Here is a 27403-nt window from a genome sequence, read left to right as displayed (position 1 = left end):
AAAATTAGAAATACGGCTAATAGAGAAGCTAAAAGTTAAGCCATGACTTGATCATGGAGTGTTGGTCATGTTCACAGAGATTCTTATCATAGTTGTCAACCCTCTAATCCATTAGATACAACAGAAGCCAGTCTCTGGAAATGGAGATTACAAGCAAGGTGCAAATTTTAACAATTTAATCAGCTATCAAGAAACATATGTGTAAAGGTGGTAGATTCTCTGTTGCAGTCGGACTTTAAATCGAGACTGAATGCTTTTAAGAGATACAGTGTAACTCAGATATTATGGACTTGGTGTAGAAGTTGCTGGTGAGAGTCAGAGGAGGTCAGACCATGTAGCTGTTGTCCCTTCTGATCTTAAATCCTCTGAGTTGGAGACACAAAATTCTCTTAATACTTAATGCTAGACTGTTTCTCTGTATATCAATCAACGTTCAGATAGTTCAGAAACAAGTTCTGAAAGTCTGTTGCTCAAGTATGATCTGGTTGTATATAAGCAAAAAATAATTTAGGGGATCAAGTACTATCTAGACATCGTAATCAGGATGCGACCCTATTGTATTTGACACTTGGTGCATGCAGTAATATATAGCCCTGGGTATTAAGAGCTGTTCAGTAGAAATTGAATTTTAAAGCAATCATTGAGATTTTTGGTGCAACTCCAGAATGAATTAGGAAACTATTTTTAATGACCACAGGGATTAGTCATCGCTGAGGGAGGGAAAAAATGGTAGCCTGGAGAATAAACATGATGAGATCGTTAGATTCTCTTCAATGAAAAGACTCAGATTGAGAAAGTTAATCAATAAATGTGATGAGCAAATGTTTAACCTTTAGGTTTGGTTTGTGTTCACATTCCAAACTAATATAGCTAGAGAAGCTTAAACATTTGTGAGTGTTGAACATATGTTTACAGGGTAATTATATTTAACATCAGGAAGTTCACAAAATCCTTTCCATATTCCTGCGTTATGTGCCTTTCTGTATTAATGCTTTCTAAATGTCATGTTGAATGCTATATTCAATTCCAGCTTCTTTCTAATGTACTTGAGGTGGATGCTTTAAAAGATATTTTTCTCAGCTGTAATAACTTCTTGCATTTAAATATATTGTTACTATTTCCATATATCCTATTACCTTGCATTTTCTAGTAGGCTAACGGATTAAGGTATCCTTGAACTGCATGATTGAGCAAGTTTTATTTACTGTAGCTATACTTATGCATTTGAAATTGTTGCTGTGAAATTTCCCCTCTGTACAGGATTACCTTTGTTCAAAACATATTGTGCAAGTCAGTGATTAACCAAGGGCTGGCTAATGTAGTTCATTACATTACGCAATTTTGATATTGCACCTCTCTTCACCGGTGGAGGGAAGAGGGAAGTGTCTAAAACCCACTTGTTCACCTGAACTCTCCATGAGGCCTGAGTGCTCAGAGCCCTTTCAGCCTGGGCAGGCTTTTGCAGGACTGGGCAAAGGGTCATGACTGATCCTAGTGAGCCATGACCTTGGCTGATACCTCCAAGTGTGCTGAAAACAACTGTATTGCAGTAACACTCCCACAGCATTCGCAAGGCCCCAGAGCCTGTCTCGGCAGGCAGCCTGTGGGGTTTGGGCTGGGGAGCGGGGGCACCGCGGGGTGTTTTGCCCTGGGGAAGGCGCGGACTTTGGCCCCCCGCCCCGCAGAGGAGATGCTGTACCCTCAGTCCTCCGGTTCCGCGCTGCCTGCAGCGCTTCAGAGAGCACCTGCGCTAACCTGCGCTGGAAGGAGCAGGGCCATGAGCGCCGAGGCAGGAGAGAGAGTTTTTGGAAAAATAAACAAAATCTTAGTAACCATCTCATTTAACAACCGGTAACTTTGTGACATGAACCCTCTCCTACGTCAGGCCCCGAGGCGCTTTTCTTTCCCCAGTTGCAGCTCGCGCAGGCCCCGGCTGCAGAGCCAGCCTGACACCTGGCGGCTGAGGCCGCCGGGGCGGCGCTTGGGGGAACTGCGCGGCGGGATTTGGCCTGTAAAAGACAAAAAAAAAAAACAAAACCAAAAACAAAACAACCCGGGAAGATTAAAAATAAGCCAGACGTGACTTCTTCATTGCCCGAGGCTCGGGAGCCGGTGAGGCCGCCCGCAGGGCGGGGCGGAGGTGTGCCACCCTCGGGCAGGGCAGGGCAGGGCGGCGCACGGCGGCAGCGCGGCCTGGCCCTTCCGGGCGCCCGTAGCGGGGCGGAGCCGCGCGCCGAGGCCGCCCCGTCGCGCCGGTGGGAGGGGGGGCGGGCGAGCGGAGCGGGCGGCCATGGCGGCGGGCAGCGCCATTCAGATCCCCAGCCGCCTCCCGCTGCTGCTCACCCACGAGGGCGTCCTGTTGCCCGGCTCGACCATGCGGACGAGCGTGGACTCGCCGCGCAACATGCAGCTGGTGCGCAGCCGGCTCCTGAAGGGCACCTCGCTGAGGAGCACCATCATCGGCGTCATCCCCAACACCAGCGACCCCACCTCCGACTGCGACGACCTGCCCTCCCTGCACAGGTGCCGCCCGGCCCGGCTCTCCCCCGCGACCTCGGGCGCCGCGCCCTGGCGCGCTGCTCCGAGCTGCCGCCGCCCCGAGCCGAGCTCGCCATCTTGTCACGGCCGCGAGTGGGGCCCGGCCGCGGGGACGGGTGTTTGGGGCACCGCCGCCCCGTGGGAAGCGCTTCTCCCTTCGGAGGGACTTTTCACGCTGCACCGGACGAGCGGCCATTGCGGGGGGGGAACATGGTGTGGGGGACTGTCCGACTGACGGCTAGAAAAAAGTTTGAAAAAGGAGACCAAGGTGGGAGAAGAAAATACGGCCAACGAACGGGAGCGTCAAGGCTGTGGCAGTTGTTAAGGATAACCTTTTTCACCTGTTAAGTAGCATGGCTAGTGACCTAGTTCATATAAAATGAAAGCGAATTGTGATTCTGTGGGATAAAGCACGAGTAAAACTAACGCGCTGTAACCCTTACTCTCAAAACTTTATCACATCAGTGGCCTTAGTAAGATTTTGCAAGGAAATATCTTCTGTTTGAAATCTGCTTAAGCGGGTGCATGTGATCTAAAATGTTTGTTCAGAATGAGCCTGACAGTTTCACAGAAGAATTGTAAATTGCAAACACTCAATTTCCCATTGCTTATACTTTAAGCAGGAATGTCAGCGTTCCTGTTGGCAGCAAGATCCATTAAATTGTTTATGAAAAAATTACATATGTTTCTAAATCGGGTGACTGTATTACATCATCTTAGTTTGTTTTTCAGTTAAATCAGTCATTTTCAAGTTTTAGGGTTTTGTTTTGTAATCTGTGCTACAAAGAAAATTGTACAATTTGATTGCCTTTCATGATAAGGAGCTATGACCCAGAAGGTTCTTGCAACCTGTAGCTTGATTGCTTCATGATAAGGGGCACACAGTGTTCTGTGGAAGGTGACAAATAATATGCAGATTTGATCTCTTTTTAGGATTGGCACTGCTGCCTTGGCAGTTCAGGTGGTTGGCAGCAACTGGCCCAAGCCGCATTACACACTGCTGGTTACAGGCCTCTGCCGCTTCCAGATTCTGCAGTTGCTGAAAGAGAAACCGTATCCTGTGGCTGAAGTTGAACAGTTAGATCGACTCGAGCAGTTTACTAATCAGCACAAGTCTGAGGAGGAACTTGGAGAGTTGTCAGAACAATTCTACAAGTATGCAGTGCAGGTATATTGTTTTAATCCTGTGTATTATATATCAGTGTATTTATCTGTATATTTGGGGGTTTTTGTTTGTTTCCTATCTGCCCTTCTCTTCCTGTGGTTCTTATATTTTTCAGTGACTAGTAGAGTTTCAGTACTTCTGCTACAAAATAAATGTTTTTGTTAGAGCTTAAGGTTTCTGTGTTGAGTTGTAGGGTATTTATACAGTTTATTGTAGGATGAGTCTAACTGCGTATGTTAGTGCTGTGAAAAGTTGGTATTATTTTGCATGTAGCAATAATATAAATATGCTCTAGTAAAATCAATAGTTTTGGTTATTTTTCTTACAGAATTATATATGTATAAAAATATATACAATAGCTTCCTTTTTTGTGAGGTGGTTGTTTTTGTTTGTGGGTGTTGTGTTTGGTGTTTTTGGTTTTAGTTGTTTTTTTTTTTTTTTTGTTGTTTGTTTTTTTTTTTAATTATTAAAGGGATAAAGCCTCTCTAGAGCCTTGATTATAAACAGATGTCCCCAGGTATCATGAATTTGAGCTTAAAGGATGTGTAGAAAAAGTCATTGTAGCGTTAAGATAACTGGGAAAGTTTTTAATCAGGGTTTGTGGGGGAAATAAGATATATAGGCATTGAAAAAAGTAGTGATAATAGTGATATTTTTGAACTTCCTTGAAGAAGCACAGAGCCTAAAGTCTTGCTTGCCCTATGCTGATTTAGTGCCTCTCCTGTGAACTGTTTTATATTTATTTCAGTAGCTTTTTGGCAAAGTACCTTGACATCTTTCATACTGAAAGATGCAATCTTTTTTAGGTCAGATACTCAAATAATTTAAAAAGAAACATAACAGCCATGAGTGTTGTTCATTGTGTGTTCCTTACAGTTGGTTGAGATGCTGGATATGTCCGTTCCTGCAGTCGCAAAGCTGAGACGTCTTTTGGACAATCTGCCTAGAGAAGCTTTGCCAGATATACTGACTTCTATAATCCGTACATCCAACCAAGAGAAGCTTCAGGTATTGTGTTCTTAGACTTTTTTAAGGGGAGTTAGGTGTTTGCTATTTTTTTTATGGTTAATCACTTTTAGATAATTTTGAAATTGGTTATGTTTGAGACTGTACAGTGATAGTATTGTGCCAAAAGGTATTTGTGTTACAACTGATCATGAATACTTCTAAAAAGTTTTTATACTGTTGTTTAAAGTGTTTATATATCTGTATGTCAAAACTCACCTAATAGGTAAATTAATGTAGTTAGCACTGGAAACCATAACAAATACAACACAGACTACCCCTTCCCATGGTAAAGATGATAAGTCTTTCTTCAAATTGTGTTGAAATCTTGCTTACCTATTACAATTGACAGATCACGATACATCTCTTAGTAACAACAGCTTCGGAATCATTTTATGTAATCTTTTTTAAAAATTCCCGAAGTGTGGTGTTTTTAAAATACTGAGATACTGGTTAAATTTGCATCATATGTCAAAATAGCTTTATGCAGAAGTTATGCTTATGGCTTGATGCTTGCTGGTCTGATTTCTGTATTTGCTTGCTGTGTTTGGGAGTTTTGTTGTTCCTTATCTTTTGTCACTGCCAGTGCTGCAGGTTCAACCTTGAATTGAAAATATGTTAGGTTCTTTCAAAGCAACACAAATAGAAATTAATACAGTAATTTGAAGTAAAGGTGTGTACTGTGGTTGAATATCCTGCTGAAGGATGGTACATTAGTCATTGAATTTACCATTTTGGTGGGGTTTTTTTGTTCAAAGTTCTAAAGAAAAGAGCTGCCAGTGGAGACTGTGGAAATACAGAAGAGCCAAATTCTACCCATTGCCACGTATCAACTTCATTAAATATGAAAATGGAATAGCGTATAAGATTTTAAAAAGACAAACCAAATAAACAAAAAACCCCAAACCAAAACATAAAAAAACCTTAAGGCATAAGGTGATTTTTTTCTGGGTTAACCAAGGAGATCATGCTGTAACGTTCTTAGAGGGCTAGGTCTTCCTCGAGGCCCAATAATTGAAAAATAGAATGCTGATGTTTGTCACAGAAAATACGACTGAAATATTCAGACGCATTAAAAACAGACAGGATAAAAGACTTTTTTTTTCTATTTTGGAGTGCTTTGTAGTTTTGGCATCCAGACCCTTGAGGCTAGGTTTTGTGTGCTGTAGTCTTATTGCATTTCTTGCTACATTTTTCTCCTAAACCATCTATTCTGTAACTCTGATCAAATGACAGTAGCATCACCCTCTGTGTCCTTCTCCCCCAAACTGATGATCCATCAGTATGAATTTGCTGGCTACTTATAACTCCTTGTTCTTAGATTTTAGATGCTGTTAGGCTGGAAGAACGGTTCAAGATGACTATACCATTGCTTGTTAGACAGATTGAAGGCCTGAAGCTGCTTCAGAAAACAAGAAAGCCCAAACAGGATGATGATAAAAGGGTATGGACCTTTATATGTTGGGATATTTAACTATCCTAAATAAGTATAAAGATGCACTTTTAAACAAGGTAATGAATGTGCATGATTTTAATCTGTGCAAAGTTTTAATCTATAGCCGTAACGCTTCTTGATCAGTCTGGAGCTGCAGAGAACTGGCAACTTTAGCTGTTTAGATACCTAAAAGAGAAAATATTATTTTAAAACTGCCTAGATTTTTTTTATGTTTTGTTTTTCTGTTGTTTTTTAGTTTTTGTTTTTGTTTTTTTTTTTTTTTTAATTATTATTAATCTGAGCACTTTCTGACGTTAAATTAATGCTCAGGTTCCTTTAAAGAGTCATTTGATGACCATTTTACTTGCGTGGTGTGCACATACTGAATTTTGGCCTGTGCAGTGAAAGCTGCACCTTTTACTAATTGCATTGCAGATGAATGATAGCTTTTGAAATACAGATAAAGAATACGTGTTGTAAAATGTAGCTTGCTAAACTAGGGCAGCTCAGACTTTTGTTGCATCTATCTGTACTTACGTGGTTTAGTAAACAGGAAGTAATTGAGAAATTTAAAAAGTTAAGAGAGAACTCAGCTTACCTGTTTTGTAAAGATCATGCTTATTCTGCTTAATATGATGGGCAATGCCCCAAAAAATCACAAGTAACTCTTTTCAGTTTGTTTTTATCTTCTGTTGTCCACTAGTTTAGGATAGATGATAAATGCTCTTATGAAATACATACAGTAAAATAAGAACTGTACCAGTAACACTTTGTGAAGTTATTTATTGGATTAAAATTTTCTGAATTTATCTATGAAGGATGTTCTCCCAGGACCTGGCATGTTTTTGTTGTGGTTTCCATTCAAAGCCAAAGTACATAACTTATTTAAAAAACCTCTACCTGAAAGCTATTGTCTTTCTGTTTTCTATTTCATAGGTTGTAGCTATTCGTCCTAATAGAAGAATCAGTCACATTCCAAGCACTACAGAAGATGAGGAGGAGGAAGAAGATCATGATGACGTGGTCATGCTGGAAAAAAAGATTAGAACATCCAGTATGTCAGAACAAGCTCTTAAAGTTTGTCTTAAGGAAATAAAGAGGTAGGAGACTTTCAAATGGTGGTTTCCTCTCTTATTTTATTTTTAAAAACAAATCTTGCATTAACCTTTTCTTATTTGTTGATATGCTTATGTTGGTTGTGTTTTGGAAATAATTTTTAAAAATTTAGTAGAGTGATGCTTTTTGCTTGTAAGTTTCATTATTTCCTCTTTTTGGAATATCAGAGGTGATGACAAAAAAATACAAAGTCTTCTAGACAGCAGTTTAGACATTAATACAGCATTAAACTCTAAGCTCTGAGCCTTTATGTTGTGAAGAGATTAAAAAAAAACCCCACAAGACTAGATAACACCGCAGTTGTTAATAATTAATGACTAAACTGACCCAGTTATTGAGTCTTTTTTCCTCTGTTTTTCTTTGGTGAGAGGATAACTGTGCTATCCACGGTGATATGATGGTTAACAACCTCTTTTTCAGTGAGGATGCATATATAGTGGTACATGCATTGTGTATGTATAGGGAACTGACTCTTTGTTCTTTTCTGTTTGTATCCTAGGTAACCTATTATTACACAATGCCAATCTTCTAGCTGATGGAGTAGTAACTTGCTTTTTTTATATTATGGTTATCAGAAAGTAAGAGGGTATGCTGATGTCCTTGAGTTTGTTAGATATCTATCTTGTGGTGCAGGGGAGTCTTACTTCACAGCTAATTCCTTGTTAGCCTTGTGAATTCTATGCATATGTTTCCAGATTAAAGAAGATGCCTCAGTCAATGCCAGAATATGCATTGACAAGAAATTACTTGGAACTGATGGTAGAATTGCCATGGAACAAGAGTACAAAAGGTAAACCCTTCTATTATTTTTGACTGTCTCTTGCACAGACATTTTAGGACAAGTAACCATCGTGTAAACAGTACATACTTAGTTCTGTCTTGCAAATGTTTGTCTCATTGTCTGACCATAAAAATGTCATTAATATGTTACTGAAGTCTTATGGCTTAAAGTAAGATCTATATCCTGAATAGCTTGTGTAGCTCAGCTATACATCTAAGAATATGAATTTAAAAAGTATTAGGAATATCTACACAGAAGAATGAAGGTGTTATTACTTAAAATCTGTGCTAGCAAATATATAAAATAATGAAGAAAAGAACAACTAATTGCTTTTTATATATCAGACAAAAAAGATTTTGTACATTTCTGTAGCATTGATCTTCCTGAAGAAGGTTCTGGTATGTCTTAAGTTAATCAAGTTTGGTAAGAAACAAAAGGATGAAAAAGCACAAATGTAGTTAACTTTATTAATTGCAACTTTAGGTGCAATAGAAAAACTGAGTATCATGTTAGCTTTGTGCCATAGTTTTCAAAAGTTGTGAGTAGAGTGATACTATTAGCATGGGAACAGAATGAGAAAATGGAGAGGAAAGAGTAGAAAACCAAACATGACTTTTCCTACTGACCAACACAAGTAGATTAAGTGGGCAAAAGGACTTTCCAGAAGGTACATTGCTGGAGAGAAGGATTTAACTTCCTTCTAGCAGCTACTGAAGAATGAGGCTTTTGAATGGCATTTACAACAATCTGATTTTAAAAGGAAATTTAACATACCACACCAGCAGAAACATCTGTCTATCTTTTGCCTTCTTGGTATGTGTGGTGATGAATTTTGGCTCTTTTGAAATACAGCCTTGACTATTTACAAATCTTCTTTTAAATATTTTCTTTAATCATTACATTGTAAAAGATCTGCCTACAGATCTTTTCAGATCTCTATGGTCTCATTCAAAGAATCCCAAAATGAGTAAAGTATTTGACACTCATGTCCTAGCAGAATGTTTTTTTGGTGAAAGTTGCACTTTACTCCTGTAAAATTATGCTATGTCATATGTAGTTTGAAGTTTTTATTTTAATCAGAGTTGCAAAGTTTGTATTCACGTTCATGTGAGTGATGCTTTGGACTCCATAGCTACAGTGAATAAAAATATACGTGAATATAAAAACAGAAAATCCAATAGAAAATTATGATCATTAGTGAATTTTTTGTTCAGTAGTTCATTATAAAAATGTACACAGTTGCTGATGATAATTTAATTACAATTGTCTCTATGTGAAATATGCACACTTACCAGTATGAGGGATCTGCTTCTGGAATGCACTGAGTTTGAAAGGTGAGTGTGTGCAGGGTTGATAGACTTCAGTGCTTCCTGCCTGCTCTCTTTACGTTGTAGAGCAAAGGAGAAGACAGCTGCTTTGTGCCAGAAATTCCTGCTCTGTGTAAAGCATTAGATAATGTCCATTGGTGAGGCCAAACCATTTATTTTAAATTATGGCAACTGCAAGAAACTATTTTTTCCAGTCCTAGTATCACATGTATATTTTTTACAGTGCTAAATCACTTAAAGTGCTGGATAGCAAGTAAAGCCTGCCGTTCAAACCAGTAAGATCTTGCTCTGTTCATGATATAGACTCTTCTCTCAGGTAGATAATGAAGACATAGAAATTAATTTGTCTTTTAAGAAGACCTTACAGGATCAGACTTATTTCTGTGAGAAAGCAAATGCTGAAAAATTTGCTTATCATTGAATCGCTGTTGTAGAATAGACACGAAGTTTATTTGAACTGGATTTCAATCTGTGACACAATGAAAATGTGGGGGTTCTTAAATTTCATTATCAGTTCTATGATCTGCCTAGTTTATGTCTAATTTCCTTGTTACAGGAGAATTATAATACCTTTGTTTTAGGAAAACATTGAAATATGTGTGTCGGGGGTTGCATCGATGAACATGTCTGTGTGTGTTTCTATTGTGTTGTAGAATGAATTGTGTCCGTTTTTAAAGGTAAATGTGCTAATGTATTTTCTGTTGTCAATGATTGACAGATCGCCTTGAAATTCGTGCAGCTCGAATTCTTTTGGATAATGATCATTATGCTATGGAGAAGTTGAAGAAGAGAGTTTTGGAGTACTTAGCTGTCCGACAGCTTAAAAACAACCTCAAGGGACCCATTCTTTGTTTTGTGGGGCCCCCAGGAGTTGGAAAAACTAGTGTTGGAAGATCAATTGCAAAGACTTTGGGTCGAGAATTCCACAGAATTGCTTTAGGAGGAGTCTGCGATCAGTCTGATATTCGAGGCCACAGGTAACTACTTTTTCCTTTCCTAATTGCAATTTTTTCTTTTGTTTATTACAGAATGTATTGATTATTTTCATTGTTTAGCCAATACTGAGAAATTTTGCTTATTTCAAACAATGAAATTTCAATCAATTTAATTGATTTTTTTTTTCTTGGTATACAATGGTATTATTTGGAGAAAATTTTAATGAGAAGGGATGTTTAGTGTTGAGATACCGCCTTTATTCTCCCTTCTGCTGGTGACCTTTATTGTCATAGGGGAGAATGGAATTTCATCTTCTGTCATTTTGGCACTTTGAAGGAAAATTCAGTAGAAAGTCTAATGCAAACTCTTAAATGTTGGCTCTGATTTTTCTACTTTCTAAGAGGGATGTGAAGATTTAGTTATACAAAGTAGCCTATGAATAGCAATGCATTACTTTGTAACCATGCTTGTTGCTAAAACAGGAGGAGAAACTGAGAGTGATACTTAAAAGTTGCTAGAGGATAGCCATTGACTTATTTAGTATCTCAAACTTGTTACTGTGCTATTTTCCCATTTCAAAAGGATGTTTATACGAGGACACCTAAACTGGAAGATTTCAAAGGAGATTTTTTTGGGTGACGTTCCTTAGGACTTTTTTTTTTTTTTTGATCTTGCATCTCTTTATGTATCAGCTTCTTAGTTTTTTAAATCATTTGTTTAAATTAGTCCATTCCCCATTCCTTGCAACTGGAAGCATAATGAATGGATAATGTAGATAAGTAACCACTAAACATAATTGCAGAATTTTGGATTCAATTTAAACATATTTTATTCTTATTGCATGCAGTGTAGGAAATTTGGAATAATTAATCTGTTAGTGTCCTGAAGATCTGTAAAACCATGTGGGTTTTTTTAAAGTTATGTTATTGAAGAAAATTTCTCCTTATAACAGTAAGTTTTTGTTTTGTTTTTGTTTTTTTGTTGGTTTGGTTTGGTTTTTTGTTTTGTTTTGTTTTTTTGGGGGGGGTGTGTGTGGGGTTTTTTTGTTTGTTTGTTTGGGCTTTTTTATTGTTAATTAAAGCTATCAGTTATTTCTTTGATGTCAGGTAGCACTTAATTTTGCCCAGTGGCTATGCTGCTACTTTCAATCATCAGAATACACCATCATTTTTTTCTTCAATTCCAGGTTATTCTGTAATTTCTTTTTGTTTCCAAGGCATAAAAAGGACCTTGGTATTTTTATCATTTCCCTATGTCATTTTAATGAAAGCTTAAAAGAAATGCCCTAATAAAAGTTCATTTTGTGGCATCAGTCTTCAGACTTCTGACTTTATAAGCTAGTTGCATGTGTGAATACATTAGAGTGATAGAAGCTCACAGTCCCAGCTGGAAGGAATGTGGGAGACTCACTGGGAAATTTTGTGCTGAACATATGCATAAACTTCTAGAAGTCTGGAATATAATGTATTTCCAGGAATCTAGAGCATAATATACTACTGATCACTTTTTAGACCAGAACATGAAAAAGTGACAAAATGGTGATTTTGTACTTGATGACAACTTGAAAATTCAGAGTTGTTTCATAAACCGTTAGTTCAGCACCCTTGATAAAATGAGCAACATGCATTTATTCCTGTGCACATTCTTCTGTGGCAGATTTGCAGGAGTTTTGTTTTTCAGGGTGTTTGACACTTAGAGTTTGTAGCTTGAAAGAATCATCTGTAAGGTTTTTCTTAGTGTAGGTTTGGTCAACATACTGAGCCACTGAGGGTTTGTAGATACATTTGTTTTAATACATTGGTTTTCACTGCATAACAGCACTCTGTGCATGTGTGTGTGATTTGTAAAGCTTTGTAACAGCTGTCCTGTTTACCCATTTACTTACACACTAATGAAAAAAGAAGTGAAACTCTATTGTTCTCCTTCACTGTGTATTATTCCTGTCGTTGTAACTGTATTGTTAGTCACTGTTTAATAAGTTAGAATTCCAATAAATCAGTTTATTTATGGTATGGATCCCCAAAACAATTTAAAGTATGATTCAACAACATGTTGCTATTCGAACTGAAACCACTAGAGGCTGTTGAATACTAAGCGTTATAGCACTAAAGTAACTTCCAGGGCAGAGCAGGACCAAAGCCTTTGTAACAGGGAAACGAGGTCATTGAAACTGGCCTTATGCATAAAAGTAAACCTCTCCTTAACTATTACTCTGTTGCCAGTAATTCCTTGCTGTTTTCCTTTTACTTTGGTTTTGTTTTGTTTGGCTCCTATCTTGTGCTTTAGACCTAATAAAGACAGCTAGTGTTATGCGGTTACAAGGCTTTTAAAAACTTTTAAATTCAAGTGTTTGTGGCGCTCACTGTAGTATTTTTGAAGACATTATCAAATTATTAATTCCTGTTAGAAACTAGCCATTATAAATTTCATATTAAAAATTTGCTTGAAAATAGCTGATGGGAAGTATTTGATAAAAGTTTATTTTTCACCAGCAAAGGAAAATACTATCTAGAGTTAGCAAGAGTATCATATGGTTACTCTCCAACAAACAAGTGTATAGTTTAAAAACAAACTTTAGAGCAGTTAGTAGGAGTCCCTTGTAACTGACTCCTTTTGCAAGTTTTATTTAGGTAAAATTAAAACCAACTGTTGCATATAGTTTTGTAAGTTCTGCTTCATTTTTTTTCCTGCTTTTCTGCTTCTCAGAAAATTATTTATTCAAATTAAAACTACAGATTTTCTGTAGACCTCTCTCTGTAACGTCCTTTTGCATTAATAAATCCTTCAAGTTATTCCCAGTCAAGTGAATTCATATTGTGCATGTGGTGGCAGTCATAGAGAGGAATTACAGACATAGTTTAAAAGTGGAGGAGACATAAGCTGCTGTTCTCCGAGTTTTACTTTTAAGTAGGCTGATTTTCTAATATTACATGGTAGGAGTCATTCTTTTTCTCCTAAAAGCCCCTTATTAGGCTTTAAGTTTTAAGTTAAGGATCCCATTAACATTGCAAAAGAATGATACCACATGTACCTACTAATGTACTAAACATTTTTTAAAATGTACTAAACGTACTAGAACATTTAAAAAGGAACTGTGGTTCGGTTTCCCTTGCAAGCAAATACTGCCGGAAATAGCATTCACTCTGGCTGCTTACACTGTTGTACGTGACAGATGCAGACTGATAGATTCAGCAAGCAAAATAAAATATATTAGACAGCAGCAGGGTGGAGAGTGGTGTGTCAGTAGGTGTGCTGTTCCCTGTGATGTGTAACTAGGGCAGTCGGAAACGCCCAGTTTTTGCCATTTCAGTGTGGCTTATGTGCCTGCAGCTGGTGTTTGTGAATCCTTTTTTGATTGGGTGAGGAGTAACAACTACTGTTCTGCATTCCCAAAGTGAAATCATCATCTTGGTACAAAACCAGAACTGCTTTATCAGACATCCTCCAGCTGTTGTTTGCATTTACCACTCATCTATACCATATGTTTGCTGGTTTACATTTATTGTTAACTTGTATTTAAAAAAAAAAAATGAAAAAAACCTCCCAAACCACCCCAAAGCATGACTTTGAACTTTTTTTCCAAGCTCACTGAATTTAAGATCTTCTCAGTACTGATATTTTGTTTTATACAGGAATTACATGATCATCTCTGTGGCATGTATGTGTGATTTTCTATTTTTAAAAAGGAGATATGTAATTGCACCGTTTATTTATAGTGGTGCTGGTGGGATCACTGTGAAGCCCTTTTTTCTCTCTCACCTCTGTGTGAAGCACTATTTCTTATATTACTATTGCTCTTCAGTTTCTAGAAGTTTGGATGGTTTACTTCTGGCTTAGGCCTGTGCTGAAGACTTGTTCTGGTGCATCTGTGTGAGAAAAGGTGTGATTCCTCACCAGTACTGCTATGCTAGCAGATGTTCACAGCACAGGCCTTGTTGCACTAGGAAAAAACAGTTTCACCTGTGAGAGGAATAGCTTTGTTATACAGGTGCAAAGCACAGATACATTTGTAAAGCACTTGACTAGACACAACTTTTGTTCTTGGAAAAAAAATAAGCTGTGACCTTGTGCAGCTAAATTCAGAATTAGATTCTTTGGTGGCATTAACTTTGTTATCTTTTATTACCTCTGCATTTTGAAATCCACTGTAGTTAAAAACAATTTAAAACTTTTTGTCTTTAGAACAGTATTAAGATAGTGAGTCATGTTTTTATCAATAATACTAGTACTGCTTTAAAGGTTCTGATTCATACACATCCCCAGTTTGCACTGGGAGAGCTGACAAGGGCAGATTCCCCAGCTTTCTTGCATTTTCTAGGATACATAGCTCTTAATGATATATCGTACAACTCTAGCGTTTTTTTTTTTAAAGGTAGCTTTTAACTGATTTAAAAATTTAGTAAGAAAATTACTAAATTACAGGCCTTCTGTGGCATGAGCTCTTAAGGCTTTTTTTTTTTTTTTTTTTTTTGTTACTATACAAGTGAGATAACCAGGAAACTTGATCTGTACTTCATGTTTTGAATGGAAAGCAGCTGACTCTCTTTCTAGGTTTAATGCATGAAGAGAAACAGTACATCAAAAAATGAGCAAAGCCACATTATATCATCCAAAATGTTAATGTAGAATATTGGTTTTCCTCCTTTCAACCCTAGCTGAAATAATGAAAATAAAGAATGACATCACATTCAGTGGCTACTGTTCACAAGTTACAAGGCAAATGTTAATGTTCAAATAGAGAAATAGCTATATCTGCTTGTAATTTTAATATATAAATATAATAGCGGTTTATATGTAAATATCTGCAGGATCTGTCTCACTGAGGACTCTTGTGTTGAGATGTGTTCCATAATAACCATTTAGAAATGAAAACAGGCTACCTATGTTTGTATTTTCAAGGTAAAATACTACATTACTGTTCTTTGTTATCCTACACATAATGTTTGCATTAACATTCTTTACTTGCCTTGGAGACCTTGAGTCTTTGATTAAGAGTATAGTAAAATAGGTATTGGTCCCTCTCTAATAAATGAAGATGTATCACAGATTTAGATTGTTACACATGGGAAGAGTGATTTGATACCTAGGTGTTTGTTATCCTAAAATTTATAGTCTGATTTTCTATTTCATGATACGTGATCACATTATGTAAATAAATTCAAGCATGCCTTTATTTGAAATGTAGTGCATCAATTAAACATTTACATTGGAGTAAGTTGTTTGGATTTACCATGTCTAGAAGTGATTGAAAATACAAATGAGAAGGCATTATGAGAGAGGAAGTGAGAATAGTCAGTTGTTGGGTAGTGAAAGGAAGAGCAGAATGTTTCTAGCCACTGTGCACTTTTCTCATCTGTTAACCCTAATTTTGTGGGGACTGAATATTTTGCAGAACTGCTGCCTATTTCTAACCAATAGTTCCTTTAATTTTGACCTTTGACTTGAAGAACTCTTGGGCTGTATAGGGAACCATTTCATCCTTTTTGTAACATTGGATCCATTTCAGTTGGACTGTGGTTTCTATTTAAGTTTTTTATATGGTAGCTCATGACCCAAGGCTTTGGACAGGGTGCATAAATAAAAAAAAAAAAAATGAAATTAATGATTTTCTGTCACTGTCAGAATGTTTTTCTTATTGCTTGCTTTAGAAGCCCCTTCTTTTTTATACTCTTAAAATTGTATTTCTCCAAGGTATTGATCTCACTTGACTTGTCATAAGTTGTCTTGAGTATATTTGCTTTTTTCTGCTCTTTCTTCACCACAGATTGCGATACATTGTGCTTCAGCCTACCTACTGTATGGTTTATTTTCAAATGTTAAGAAACTTGATTGTGCACAACAGTCAAGTCTTACTGAAAGATACTGTGTCTGTGAGAATCTTCCACAACTCTAAATATACCATTAAATACCCAAATCTACTTGAATCTAAAATGACCATGACTTGAAGTCTATTTTCAGGGTTGAGTGGGGGAAAAGTATTTAAATCTATTAATAACAACAGCTTTTTTATATGCCAAGAAAGAAAAATCAATTCCTGTTTTGTTTTGTTTTTTTAAAGTGCTTCTATTTGGAAAAACTCCAAAAAAGTTTTTAAAAGTGCTATGTGTGTTCATGGGTATAAACAAACAGATTTATTATTCAGGAAACCCTTTGGTACCTAACACTTATTATCCTTTGACCTATGCTGTTGTAATTGGATGGTGCAGGGAGAGAAAGAGCAATTATTCACAGTGCTTTCCCTTGACTAGAGAAACCCAGTTTATCTTCATTTAGTTTATAAACCAAAGCTGTTTCTTAAAACTAGATGAAACATGGATATCTCAGTTATAGAACTTAAAAGGATCAGCTAAAACTTCATGTATATAAAACACAAACATGCATTTAAAAAGTGTGATGTCTTTAAGCATGTACTTGAGAATAATGTACCAAGCAAGAAAAAAGAATGTTTAATGTTTACCTAATTATGTTATCCTATTACTGGCATAAATAGAATATTAAAAAGTCAGGCTGCATTGTCTCTGAAGCATATAAAATTATTTACTAGTGCAGTAAGTAGCTTTTGTTAAAAAACAAAACAACAACAAACCCTCCACCAGCAAATAACTAACCAAACAAAATCCAAACCCACAAACAAACAAAAAAAATAACGACAAAAAACCCCAAAGAAACTCCCAGATTGCTACAATGATTAATTTGGTTGCACTGCTAAATGATTCACTTCTGTGAACTTCAGTTCTGCTTCAGTCTTGTAATTTTCTGATTGCATTTTATAGAATCCTGTCATTCTTTTGGCAAGGTTGGCTGTGTGCAGATGGAGAATGAAGTGGCATGCTAGTGTAATAGTTCCCCCATGCAGATTCTTGATCTGTAATAAATGTTATAGAGTGCAATCCTCAGTGGAGAGAACCTACTCCCTTGCTGCGGATTAAGACTCTGCACAAAAGCAGTGAGGTGATAAACCATTGCGTACTGGCTCCTGCAGCCTTTAGCAGCTGTCTCATGAAGGTGGTAATAGGCAAACTGAAATTCTGCTGCATTTCAGGCTATTTAGAACATCTTAAAAACTTTTATTTTTACTCAGATCTAGAATTAAATATAGTAACTGCAATTTGTACCCAGTGGTATTACATATGTACAAAATATTACATGGAACATTGTGTGGTTTGAGTTGTTGTTTTTTTTTTACATTTAAAGTGTTCTCTATTATCTTTTGAAATTACTCCCATGGTATTTTTGGTTTTGTCTTTCTAAATGTCATCCTGTTCATTTTGGACTGTATTAAAACAGATCATATGGCAAAACAGGCCTGTTCTGCATATCTGCTTTGTTAGGGTCATGAGATAGGTACTATAATTCAGCACTTCAGGTATCTCTCTCTTGTTGAGTGACCAGCATTTCATACGCATAATTATTGTATTTTGTTTAGTTATGGCACAAGCAGAAAAGGCTGTGATAAATGCAGCAAACAAGGGATATGTATTCACGTAAAATGTAGTTGCTCTGTGCATTGTGAAAAAAACTTTTACTACCTTTACTGAATAAATTCAGACCTGTAACTTTTTTGTTCCACTGCACTGTTCTGTTTTTTTATTTCATGTTGAAATGACACAGTAAATACTGTTAATTTTCACGAGTATTAATTAAAGCATGCTGTATATAGAGGGAACATTGACAGTTCAGCATATTTGGAGTTTTGTCCTAATTTGTAACATGCTGTGTGAACTCTGTTGTGATGAAAAAACCCAGTATCACTATTAAAATGTTAGTATTAATGAGGTTCCCAAATCTGCATGTCCTTGTACTGAACCATGTCAAATGCCTGCAAGCCATAAAGTATGGATATACTTCAATATATGCGTTTATCTTTCCAGACCAACTAGTGCACTATGGAACTGGAATTTTTATCTACCGATGCAATCACTTATATTGGTCTGAATGCATATTTCGTATTTTTATCAATTAGTTCCAAAAAGTTTTTCAAAAAAGCAAGAATTGTTACAATGCTGCTTATATTTTCCTTTGAGTTATATTTTTGATGTTGCTACCGCTGTTACATGTGTTTGGCCCCTCTTTCTTCACATACATGTATTTCTCACAGGCGCACCTATGTTGGCAGTATGCCTGGCAGAATTATCAATGGACTGAAGACTGTTGGGGTTAACAATCCAGTGTTCCTGTTAGATGAGGTTGATAAACTGGGGAAGAGCTTGCAGGGGGATCCTGCAGCAGCCTTGCTTGAGGTAAGAGATGTTGTTTCATTTGTAATTAAAATACTGGACTCAGAGAGGAATATTCACTTGACAAAAGATAGCATGACAGTGTCTGAATTTTTATTCAAATACCAGCTACTATGCTTTGACATTGTTGGATTTCTGTCAATTACTTGTGCACAATGCAGATACTGTTATATAATATGCTAAATAAGGTATCTTTCATCTCGGTGATCTGTACTTAAACACAAGGGTGTATTTTGTGTGAAGTGTTTTGTATATTTAAGGACTGTTCAAGCCTTAAACATTATTTATTTAGGGAACTTCAAGACATAATTTTTTTTAATGACCAAATGCTGTTAGCTCTAAGAGCAGGCAGATGGTAGCTGGATTTTTTCAAGTTTTCTCTTTTTTTCTTGGAACAATTTCAATATATTTTTGAAGTTTTTGATGGTACAGACTTATATTGGAGCTAAGCATTTTGCCTAGCATGTAATATGGACTAGTTACATGTTCTTTTAGCAGTGTTTCTTTAATTAGTGTTGTAATTAACTTTCTCAACTGAAGCGTTTCTTTTAAGTCAGGATCACCACACCTTGACTGATTATGATGTGGTGAGTGCTTGATTTCCATGAGAGTCAGCTATTAAGTGTGTTTTTTCTGAAATTCTGGTAAGATATAAATGAATCCAGTTTCGTTATTACCTGCATTGTTTGAGTTAACTCAAACAATGAGCTTAGGAGTGTTAAAGTTGACCCACAAGTAAAATCTAGGAGATACAAGTAAGGACTTTGGTGAATGAGATACTGTTGGAATATTTTGTAAATCCATCAACTGTTGAGATGTTATTAATTAGGTTAGTTGTTGGGATTTCAGGAGGCTAAAACTTCAGTGATTATGGAGAAGATGAATTGAGACCTATGCTTTGAAGACTGCAAGTATCAGAGGAGTCTGTAGCAGAGAGCAGTAATGAGTTGCCAGAACCTTATTTCTGCCATCTTTCTCCCTGGACATGATATCCCAGCACAATTTCTTCTTCCACTGACTTGCATGTTCATTGGTTTTGTTCTAGCAGTTTGCTGGAGAGAAAAAGGAGTGTCTCCTCAGGTATGGGGAAGAGGCAAGGAGTGTTGCCCTTCCCCCAACATCTTAGTGCAGAAGGCTGTGTACGTCTTCCTCTGCTAGCAGTGATGATGAGGAAAGGAAGGAATGAGGAAGGTAATGGCACAGCAAGGCTGGGTTAGGCTGAAACACTTGAGGCTGTCCAGAGCAGATGTAGCATTAGTACACTTAATGGTTTTGGTATTGTGCACATTTAGAATTTACTTATACTACTGTATTTTCACACTGTGCCTCTCTTTTATGTTCTCTCTGGCTGTAAGGGCTACCGTCCTATCACTGTTTCATCTGAACTGCTTCTGTGATTGTTCTTTACCTGTTTCAGTCAAAAGGAGTTGGGTTAGTAAAAGATACTTATCCAAATTTTTTGAGCTAGCATGGCTCACTTTCACTGAAATGATTTAGGGCATAATCCTATAAGTGTCATGTGGTAACTTCTGTAGCTGGGCGATTGTAGGTGGGAATGAAAGTGGTTCTGGTAATATTTGCCTACAGAGTCATTCCAATGACTCTTTTTGACTGACAGTGCTTAATACAGTGATTTAAATATGAAAAATGCTGCTTAAATTAAGGTGTCATGAGCTCATCTGTATGCTGTATGACTTTCTGCAAATGAAATATCAATTGACATTCTACAAATGTCATTATTTTCTTCCTGCTAGATAGTGTAAAATTACTGTTTTGACAAGGCCAACTAGTTCTTTGAAAATCAGGGTATGAGCAGGCTATGGTTTGAGAGCTCTGTTTTGATCTTTGCATGTTAACATGAACTAGTAACAATTTAAATGTGCTAGAAAATACCATGGCTTCACTTTTTAGAAGCTAAAAATGACAGTTATGGTCCTTTACCTGTGTTTTTCTCAGGTGTGTAGTATGCATTTCTAGGATGCATGAAAAGCCTCTAAGCACAAGGAAAACAAGCAGGAGAGAGTAACAAATATTCAAATACATTTTCTTTGTACTGTTAACCTGTGGGATTTTATTTACTCTTTGCTGTTAATGGTAATGAGATCTGTTTCTGAGTTTGCTTATAGTTCTTCGGTCATTTCTCCTTTAGATCTTGAACTAAACTGGCCTAAATGTAGTCAATGCATGGATAAAAAATAGCTCAAAATCAAATTTTGTTAGCTAGCTGATGGTTGTTTGCTAGGCAGTCAAAATCAGTAATGAAGTAATGGTTTGGCATTTCTTGGAAAGAGAATAACTTTTTCTGGAAGTGTTCCAATCATTAATCCAGTTCTGTGCATTAATATTGTTAATTTTATTCAACCTTTGCTGTTTCTTTTAATTTATTTTTAATTTCCTGTCTTGCAATAGAGAATTAGCATTTCTGTTCTTCTGACATGTCAAGTGTGTGAGGGCAACTTAATTAATTTTTTTAAATTATTTGTATTTGAATTTTTGATACTTTGTTGCTGCTTTGGGATGTTTCTGGTTTCCGTATTTTAAGCTCACATTCTCAGTGATAATCAGTTTGGCTCCTGGCATGGATTATTTCAGTTGAGGCTCCTCAGGTTAGCTTCCAACTGCCTGCTTGGGCTGCAGTCTTTATGTAAGTCATTGCTAATTGACCATTAGTTGCATCTGGAGAAGTAATTGCTCTATTAACCATGTCTGGGCTGCTCCCATGTGAGATGTGTATATCCCTCTACTGCTGTCTAAACATCCTGAAGCAGGTGCTTTACCACTTCTAATGGAGAACTCATGCCTGGACATAACAGCTTAATTTTCATCTGCTTTTTGTGGTTTACACTGTTGGAAAGTCCATCTGGAATGAGCAAAGGTGGCTATTATGTAGGAGAACAAACGATAGTAAGTGGTCACCTAACCGGCACGTTTTTTTCAGACTGCTGCTTCTTGTTTGATAAGTGCCATCATTAAGCATAAATGGCACATCCTTTTTTCCTTAATGTGTAGGTGTGTTAAATTCTCACTGACTGTCTACAATGGGATATATTCAAGAAGAAAATTGCTGTACCCTGTAACCTTGGAAGCAAAGCTTGATGTTTTGTAATTGCCGGATATGTGTTCAGTTCTAGTGCTTCTGCAGAGTTGTTGCTTAAGCAAAACAGAATGTCTTCCCATTTCCAGTTACTGTTCATCAACAAGGGAATGTTTTAGTCTAAATTTAGATGACCTCTGTTTAAAACAGAAGAAAACAGAAATGGATCCAAGTGCCTGATAGTGAGTATTTGTATGCAGGGAAATTAGACCAGGAGCATAGCCAGGCAATTAAATGTTCATGGAACTTATTCTGGATTTTGTGGTCATAAAAAGCTGGTACAGAGAAACCTTTGTGTGCCTGTGAGCTGTCGGCCATAAATTAACCAAGATGTTTTGTTCACTGAATGTTCTTTTTGTACTTAATATTTCTGTGTTAGTTCAATATCTTTGAAAACTTTTGAACTTGAACTTTAGCATAGATACCTAGCTGAAGAACAGTTCTATTTGCTTTGGAAAATCTATTTCAAATACATAGGAGTGATATTGTTTCATGTCTTGTTCTAAGAAATAGTTACCATGACAAAGAATTATTAGTCCAGAGAAACTCTATCCCTTGTAGAAAATCTCAGATGTTTCACATCTTTAAATACAGTCTTGAGGGGTTTTGACTACAGTTTTGTTCACCTTTATTGTTATTGTTTGTACATGAGCACAGCATCAATATTTTGTATATATTTGTAGATAATATAATCACCAGCTTAGCCCTTAGCAGGATTCATAAGGATTTCTAGTTGCAGACTGGAAGGAGAGATAGAACACAGATGAAAGGTAAAAAAAACGACTTGGTCTGTCAGAATACGTTGTATTTCAACATCTTTGGAAGTAGTTGCAAATGCTTCAGCTAATAGACTGGAATTTTGTGGAAATACTGTATTATCAGTGTAAAAAAAAAAAAAAAAAGGTAAATTGAATTAGAATTTGCTGTTTAGTTTTGAAAACTTTTCAAGAATAGAATTTGAATGAGAAACTAGTATTTGGTATAGAACTACTTTCTTTGAAGACAGTTTGTAGATGCTGTGCTTGGATACACTGCCTACTGTTGTGTCTCCCTACCTTTTAAGGCTAGATTGTAAGACTATTTGAGGTAAGATGTCTATAACTGACCAAATTATGCATCAGTGTACTTAGCTAGTCAGGATACTTCCAAGGCCTTTGCCTTTATCAGTAAAGAAAGGGAGTAGATGATAGCAGCTGCCTGCTGAAGGGCGTAAGAAAAGAACCTTTTGAATAGCTTATAGCCAATGAACAATAGCATTCACTGAGTTCCAACCTTAGTTTTAGAATTTAGGCATATGCTTCAGTATGTTTTAAGATTTCACTATTAAGGGGAACATATAACTTGTCTTTTATTACAGTTGCAATACATTTGCAAATATTAGTCTTAAATCTGTCCAGTACTTCAAGATGAAAGCAGAAATTGTTCTGTTTTTAAAAATGTTCTGCTGTGTTTCTGGCATTCTGTAAAAAAAAAAAAAGTATTTTACTGCTTTGTTGTTATCATAAAGAATCTCTGTTGTAAAGATTTTTAACTTTTCAGACTGAACAGAAATTAGGAGTAATGAAAATTCAGAATAATTTCTTTCATAAACAGCTAAGTAGTGCTCAAATTCAGATTTTTAGAATTACCAGCACTGTTCTTGGCTGTAATTCAAATTGCTAAGACAAGGGGTGCATTCATTTGGGTATAGGCAGATAAATTATTTTGACAGCAGTGTGCTGTTTCTCAGGAGATGCATAGGTCCCATTATTTGTAACATGAGAATTATTCATGTCGGTGTAGCATTGATAATTCATCATTTGGGAAGGAAAAGTGTGGCAGTACTTTAAAGGGAGCTGAAATGAAGGTGGTTTATACGTGGTGATATAGAAGCTAAGTGTAGATTGCTATGTACAATGAACTTCCAGTTTTCAGTATTGTTAAAAAAATTACAAGACAGCACCTTAGTATACTTGTGATGCACATACATAGAATATTTATCACCTAATTCAGAAAAACATCTTCTTCAAGTAATAGCTTAAATATATGCAAGTGTTGCATTAGCACACATAAGTAATACTAAGAGCAATAGGAAGGCAACACTCTTAAACCATAGTTGTACTTGAGTGGTAAAATTTTTAGGTTGGTCAGACTGTGTGTTGTTATTCTTCAGTGCTTGTTTAATTTTGTCTCCATTTTTTTGTCAAAAATTTGGGGGGAAAAAAAAAAAAAAAACAAAACAAACCAAAAATGTAGAGATTGTCTTAAGAAAGGCAGAGCTCATGTAAGAGTCAAGACTTGCATGGGATGTCATGGGCAATGAGAAGAGTTTCTGCTACTGTATTAGCAGTAAAAGCGTGGACAAATCTGTATGAGTGGGGCAAGTGATTTAGTGACAGCAGGTAAGGCCGAGATAATCTAATCTTCCCTTTGGTCCTCACACTGAGGTCTCTCAGGTTGGTGTGCTTAGAGTAAGAAGTTACCAATGGCAGATGAGGATTGGAGTCAAGGATTACCTGAGAGAACTCTACTTATGCAAGTCCATGGGACCACATGGGCTGCTTTTGCAAGGGTGCTGAGAATCCTTGAAAGGCAACTCTCCACCATCTGTGAAAGGTCATGGAGATAGATTACAGGAGGTGCTTGATGATTGGAGAAATGCTGCAGCCATCTCTCGAAAAGGGTTAAAAAAAAAAACTAATGGGGAAACAACTTTTTTTTTTTTTTTTGCATGTGGTGTGGAATGTACTTATAGAGTAATCAGAGCAATGCGGGATACTGAGGGTCAGGCATCAATAATATATTTTATGAATGAAGAGTCAGATTTGACAGATCCATATGGAATGTAATAAAAATGTGCATATTTTATTTACTTCTAATTGAAAAACTGCTTTTGTGTTCATTCTTGTTAAGGTGTTGGATCCAGAACAAAATCACAGTTTCACCGATCACTACTTAAATGTAGCCTTTGATCTGTCCCAAGTCCTTTTTATAGCTACAGCCAACACTACAGCTACTATCCCACCGGCTCTGCTGGACAGAATGGAAATTATTCAAGTTCCAGGTAACACTACAGTGTTTTCATTAAAGTGGTTATTGCAAGTCCTTAAACAATGTTGGGGTGTTTTTCCTGAAATGAAAAGCAGTTTCTTAAGGTAAGCCTGCCAGGAATCTAGACTGAATGGCCAGAATCATTAAAAGAGACTAGTTGAGATGTCTGCATTATGGCCTCTGTCACGAGAATGAAATTTACCTTTGCACTTAGGAAAATTCAGTTCCAGGTATAAGGAGATACATTGATACATTCTGTAACAATATTTTCACTGATTGATGTGCTTGTATTGTAACTGGCTGTTGGCTGATGCATCTGTTTAAGATTCCAATGAAGAAAGGGGATCTCTGAAACACTAAAATTCTATTGTTCTTGTTCATGTGAGGTTATGAATAACCACAAAGTATCATACCAACAGACTTTTAAATTATAGCTGGGTTGGTTTGTTAAATTCAGTCAGGTACAATTATAAGTAGTAAGAAAGTTGATTATATTGTAGTGTATAAGCAAAAAGATTAGGAAACATATGCTTTTTCTTTTGAAGGATACACACAAGAAGAAAAAATTGAAATTGCACATAGACACTTGATTCCTAAACAGCTTGAACAACATGGCCTGACTCCACAGCAAATACAGATTCCACAAGTAACCACTTTGGACATAATTACCAGGTAAATTTGCTATTCATTGCTTTAAGTTTAAATTACTTATTTTTCTGGTAACTAGTAGATAATTTATAAAGTGATAACACAAAACATTTCTTAAGATCTGTTATCCTGAATAACTTCAGAAGTTTAACAATTGGTAAGTTATGGAATTGCTCTTTCCTGAGCTCTGTCTTCTAAAAGGAAGGAATCGTCCTTCCTTCTCTAGATAATTCCTTGCTCTGACTCTGAGTGTGGCTCACAATCAGTTGTGTTGATGCAATTGGCAAGGCACTGTGAATGAACAGAAACACTTGAAGCTAGTATTGCTGCAGTGTTCAGTGTGTGAAGCCATGGTCCTGGAAGGAGGCAACCTTTATTTTAAGGAATGAAGTTTTGTTTCTGTCATTTACATAGAAAAAGTGGAAATTACCAATTTGTTTCTTGTGACTTGATGGGCCACATACATCTAAAAATTGGAATTAGGTTAAATTTTTTTTTAATAGTTTTTATTAATTATAAATATTTTTTGTTGGATGTGAGAGCAAAGATATTGATAAGAACATCTTTTGGACTTGAAACTAGCTCATTTCCCATGGAAAAAGTGTATCAATATTCAATGAATTTGAAGTGTTTGATGACCAGGGCCAGCATTTTGACATTTAGTGAATGTACTTTAATTCATAGACTAAAAGAAAATATTCTTTTACAGTCAGTTCCTCAACTTCCAGTGAACTATATTTTGAATTTTAAAATAGCTCTTCTCTTTAATTTTTATGCATCTGAGAAGAGCTCAGTGCTATTGGAGCATTGTTTAGTATTCCATTAAAGTTTGACACCAGGTGTTGGTCATGTCTTCTTCTCACTCAATAGTTTGTCCGTCTTTCCAATTTTATCAGCAAACCACAATTATTTTGATAAAAGCACGTGACATTTTTTTCCTATTTATTAGAGTAGCCCAAGGTCTCGCTGCCTTTCCTGTCTCATTTTATTTGGATGCATTGTTTTAAAAGAAAGTGTGTTTGCATTCAAAGGAAATCTCTCTTACAAAGAATATGTACCAATAAAGCAATTGTCTCTATGGTAGGTACACTAGAGAAGCAGGAGTCCGCTCTCTGGATCGGAAGCTGGGAGCTATTTGCCGAGCAGTGGCAGTGAAAGTGGCCGAAGGACAGCACAAGGAAACAAAGCCAGATCGTGCTGAAGTGGGTGAAGGAGAAGGTATGTGTCTTTTGCATGTTTTATTAAAAAGGAAACTCCTAATGTAGCCACTAGGAATCTGATTTATCAACATTTTTCCTTTTTTATGCTTCTTTAAGGGCTCTTTTTTAAAAGCTTTGCAAATAGAGTGGCATTCTTATTATGCATGGTTCAAGTAGTGCTGAATTATGGCTTGGGACATAGAGTAATTTCAGCCTGCCAGGTTGGTAATTGAGAAATACAATGGATCTGTTTCATATCTCAGGTATGCAATTATGATTTGTGTATGGTTTTATATCTTCCTAGGCTTTTTTACACAAATCTTTTTTTCCTTTAATAAAAGACTAAGAATGGCTTTAGTTAATGTATTTAACGAGGTTCTTTAACTGTGCTGTGTGTGTTCTACCAGCTCGGAGCTCGACTCGGTTATTTTGTTGTACTCTAAAACGAATGTCTGCTTGAAGAGCTTCGAAAATAGAAAGGTTTAGGGGTTCTTTTTATGTGCCATTTAAGGCTGCACTTATTCTAAGTTTCTTGGAGCTTTGGTAACTTGTCAACTTCAGTGTGTTCTTGTTTCCCATGTATAGAGATAATATTGATTTATCATTCCCAGTCATCCAACAGACAGAATGAAAGCTAAACATAAAATTTGCAAACAGCAAAAATACTCAGGTAACCGCTTCACCAGTAAAGGTGGATGGACTTCTTTCTAGTCTTGAAATAGCCCATAATCCAGTTCATATGCAGCATGCAACCGGTCACTGCTCCGTTTTTCATCCCCAAATGAATGTTTTCTTAAATAAAAAGGAGCATCCATACTGTGCTTGGTGAAACGTACCATGCAGAGCACAGACGGTTGTGCTTTTATTCCAGCCAGTTGCTGATGGATGATC

The 27403-nt window shown here is 36.7% G+C and overlaps 1 protein-coding gene across 1 annotated transcript in view; it reads left to right on the top strand.

The window, feature by feature from the left end:
* Positions 1-2247: 2247 nt before the first annotated feature.
* Positions 2248-27403, top strand: part of LONP2 (lon peptidase 2, peroxisomal) — a 46699-nt gene continuing 21543 nt past the window's right edge. Inside the window, exons 1-11 of the mRNA XM_032997982.2 lie at positions 2248-2523; positions 3472-3706; positions 4580-4711; positions 6030-6152; positions 7080-7243; positions 7955-8049; positions 10087-10345; positions 18403-18544; positions 24528-24678; positions 25211-25337; positions 26398-26531. Coding sequence (XP_032853873.2) covers positions 2291-2523; positions 3472-3706; positions 4580-4711; positions 6030-6152; positions 7080-7243; positions 7955-8049; positions 10087-10345; positions 18403-18544; positions 24528-24678; positions 25211-25337; positions 26398-26531 — 1795 coding nt within the window. The 5' untranslated portion in view covers positions 2248-2290. The remainder of the gene's footprint in view (positions 2524-3471; positions 3707-4579; positions 4712-6029; positions 6153-7079; positions 7244-7954; positions 8050-10086; positions 10346-18402; positions 18545-24527; positions 24679-25210; positions 25338-26397; positions 26532-27403) is intronic.

Source organism: Tyto alba, unplaced genomic scaffold (genome assembly GCF_018691265.1).
Source record: "Tyto alba isolate M040663 unplaced genomic scaffold, T.alba_DEE_v4.0 Super-Scaffold_26, whole genome shotgun sequence".
Lineage (NCBI taxonomy): Eukaryota > Metazoa > Chordata > Aves > Strigiformes > Tytonidae > Tyto > Tyto alba.
The sequence above is the reverse complement of the archived record's forward strand: the minus strand, read 5'-3'. Positions and strand labels throughout refer to the sequence as shown.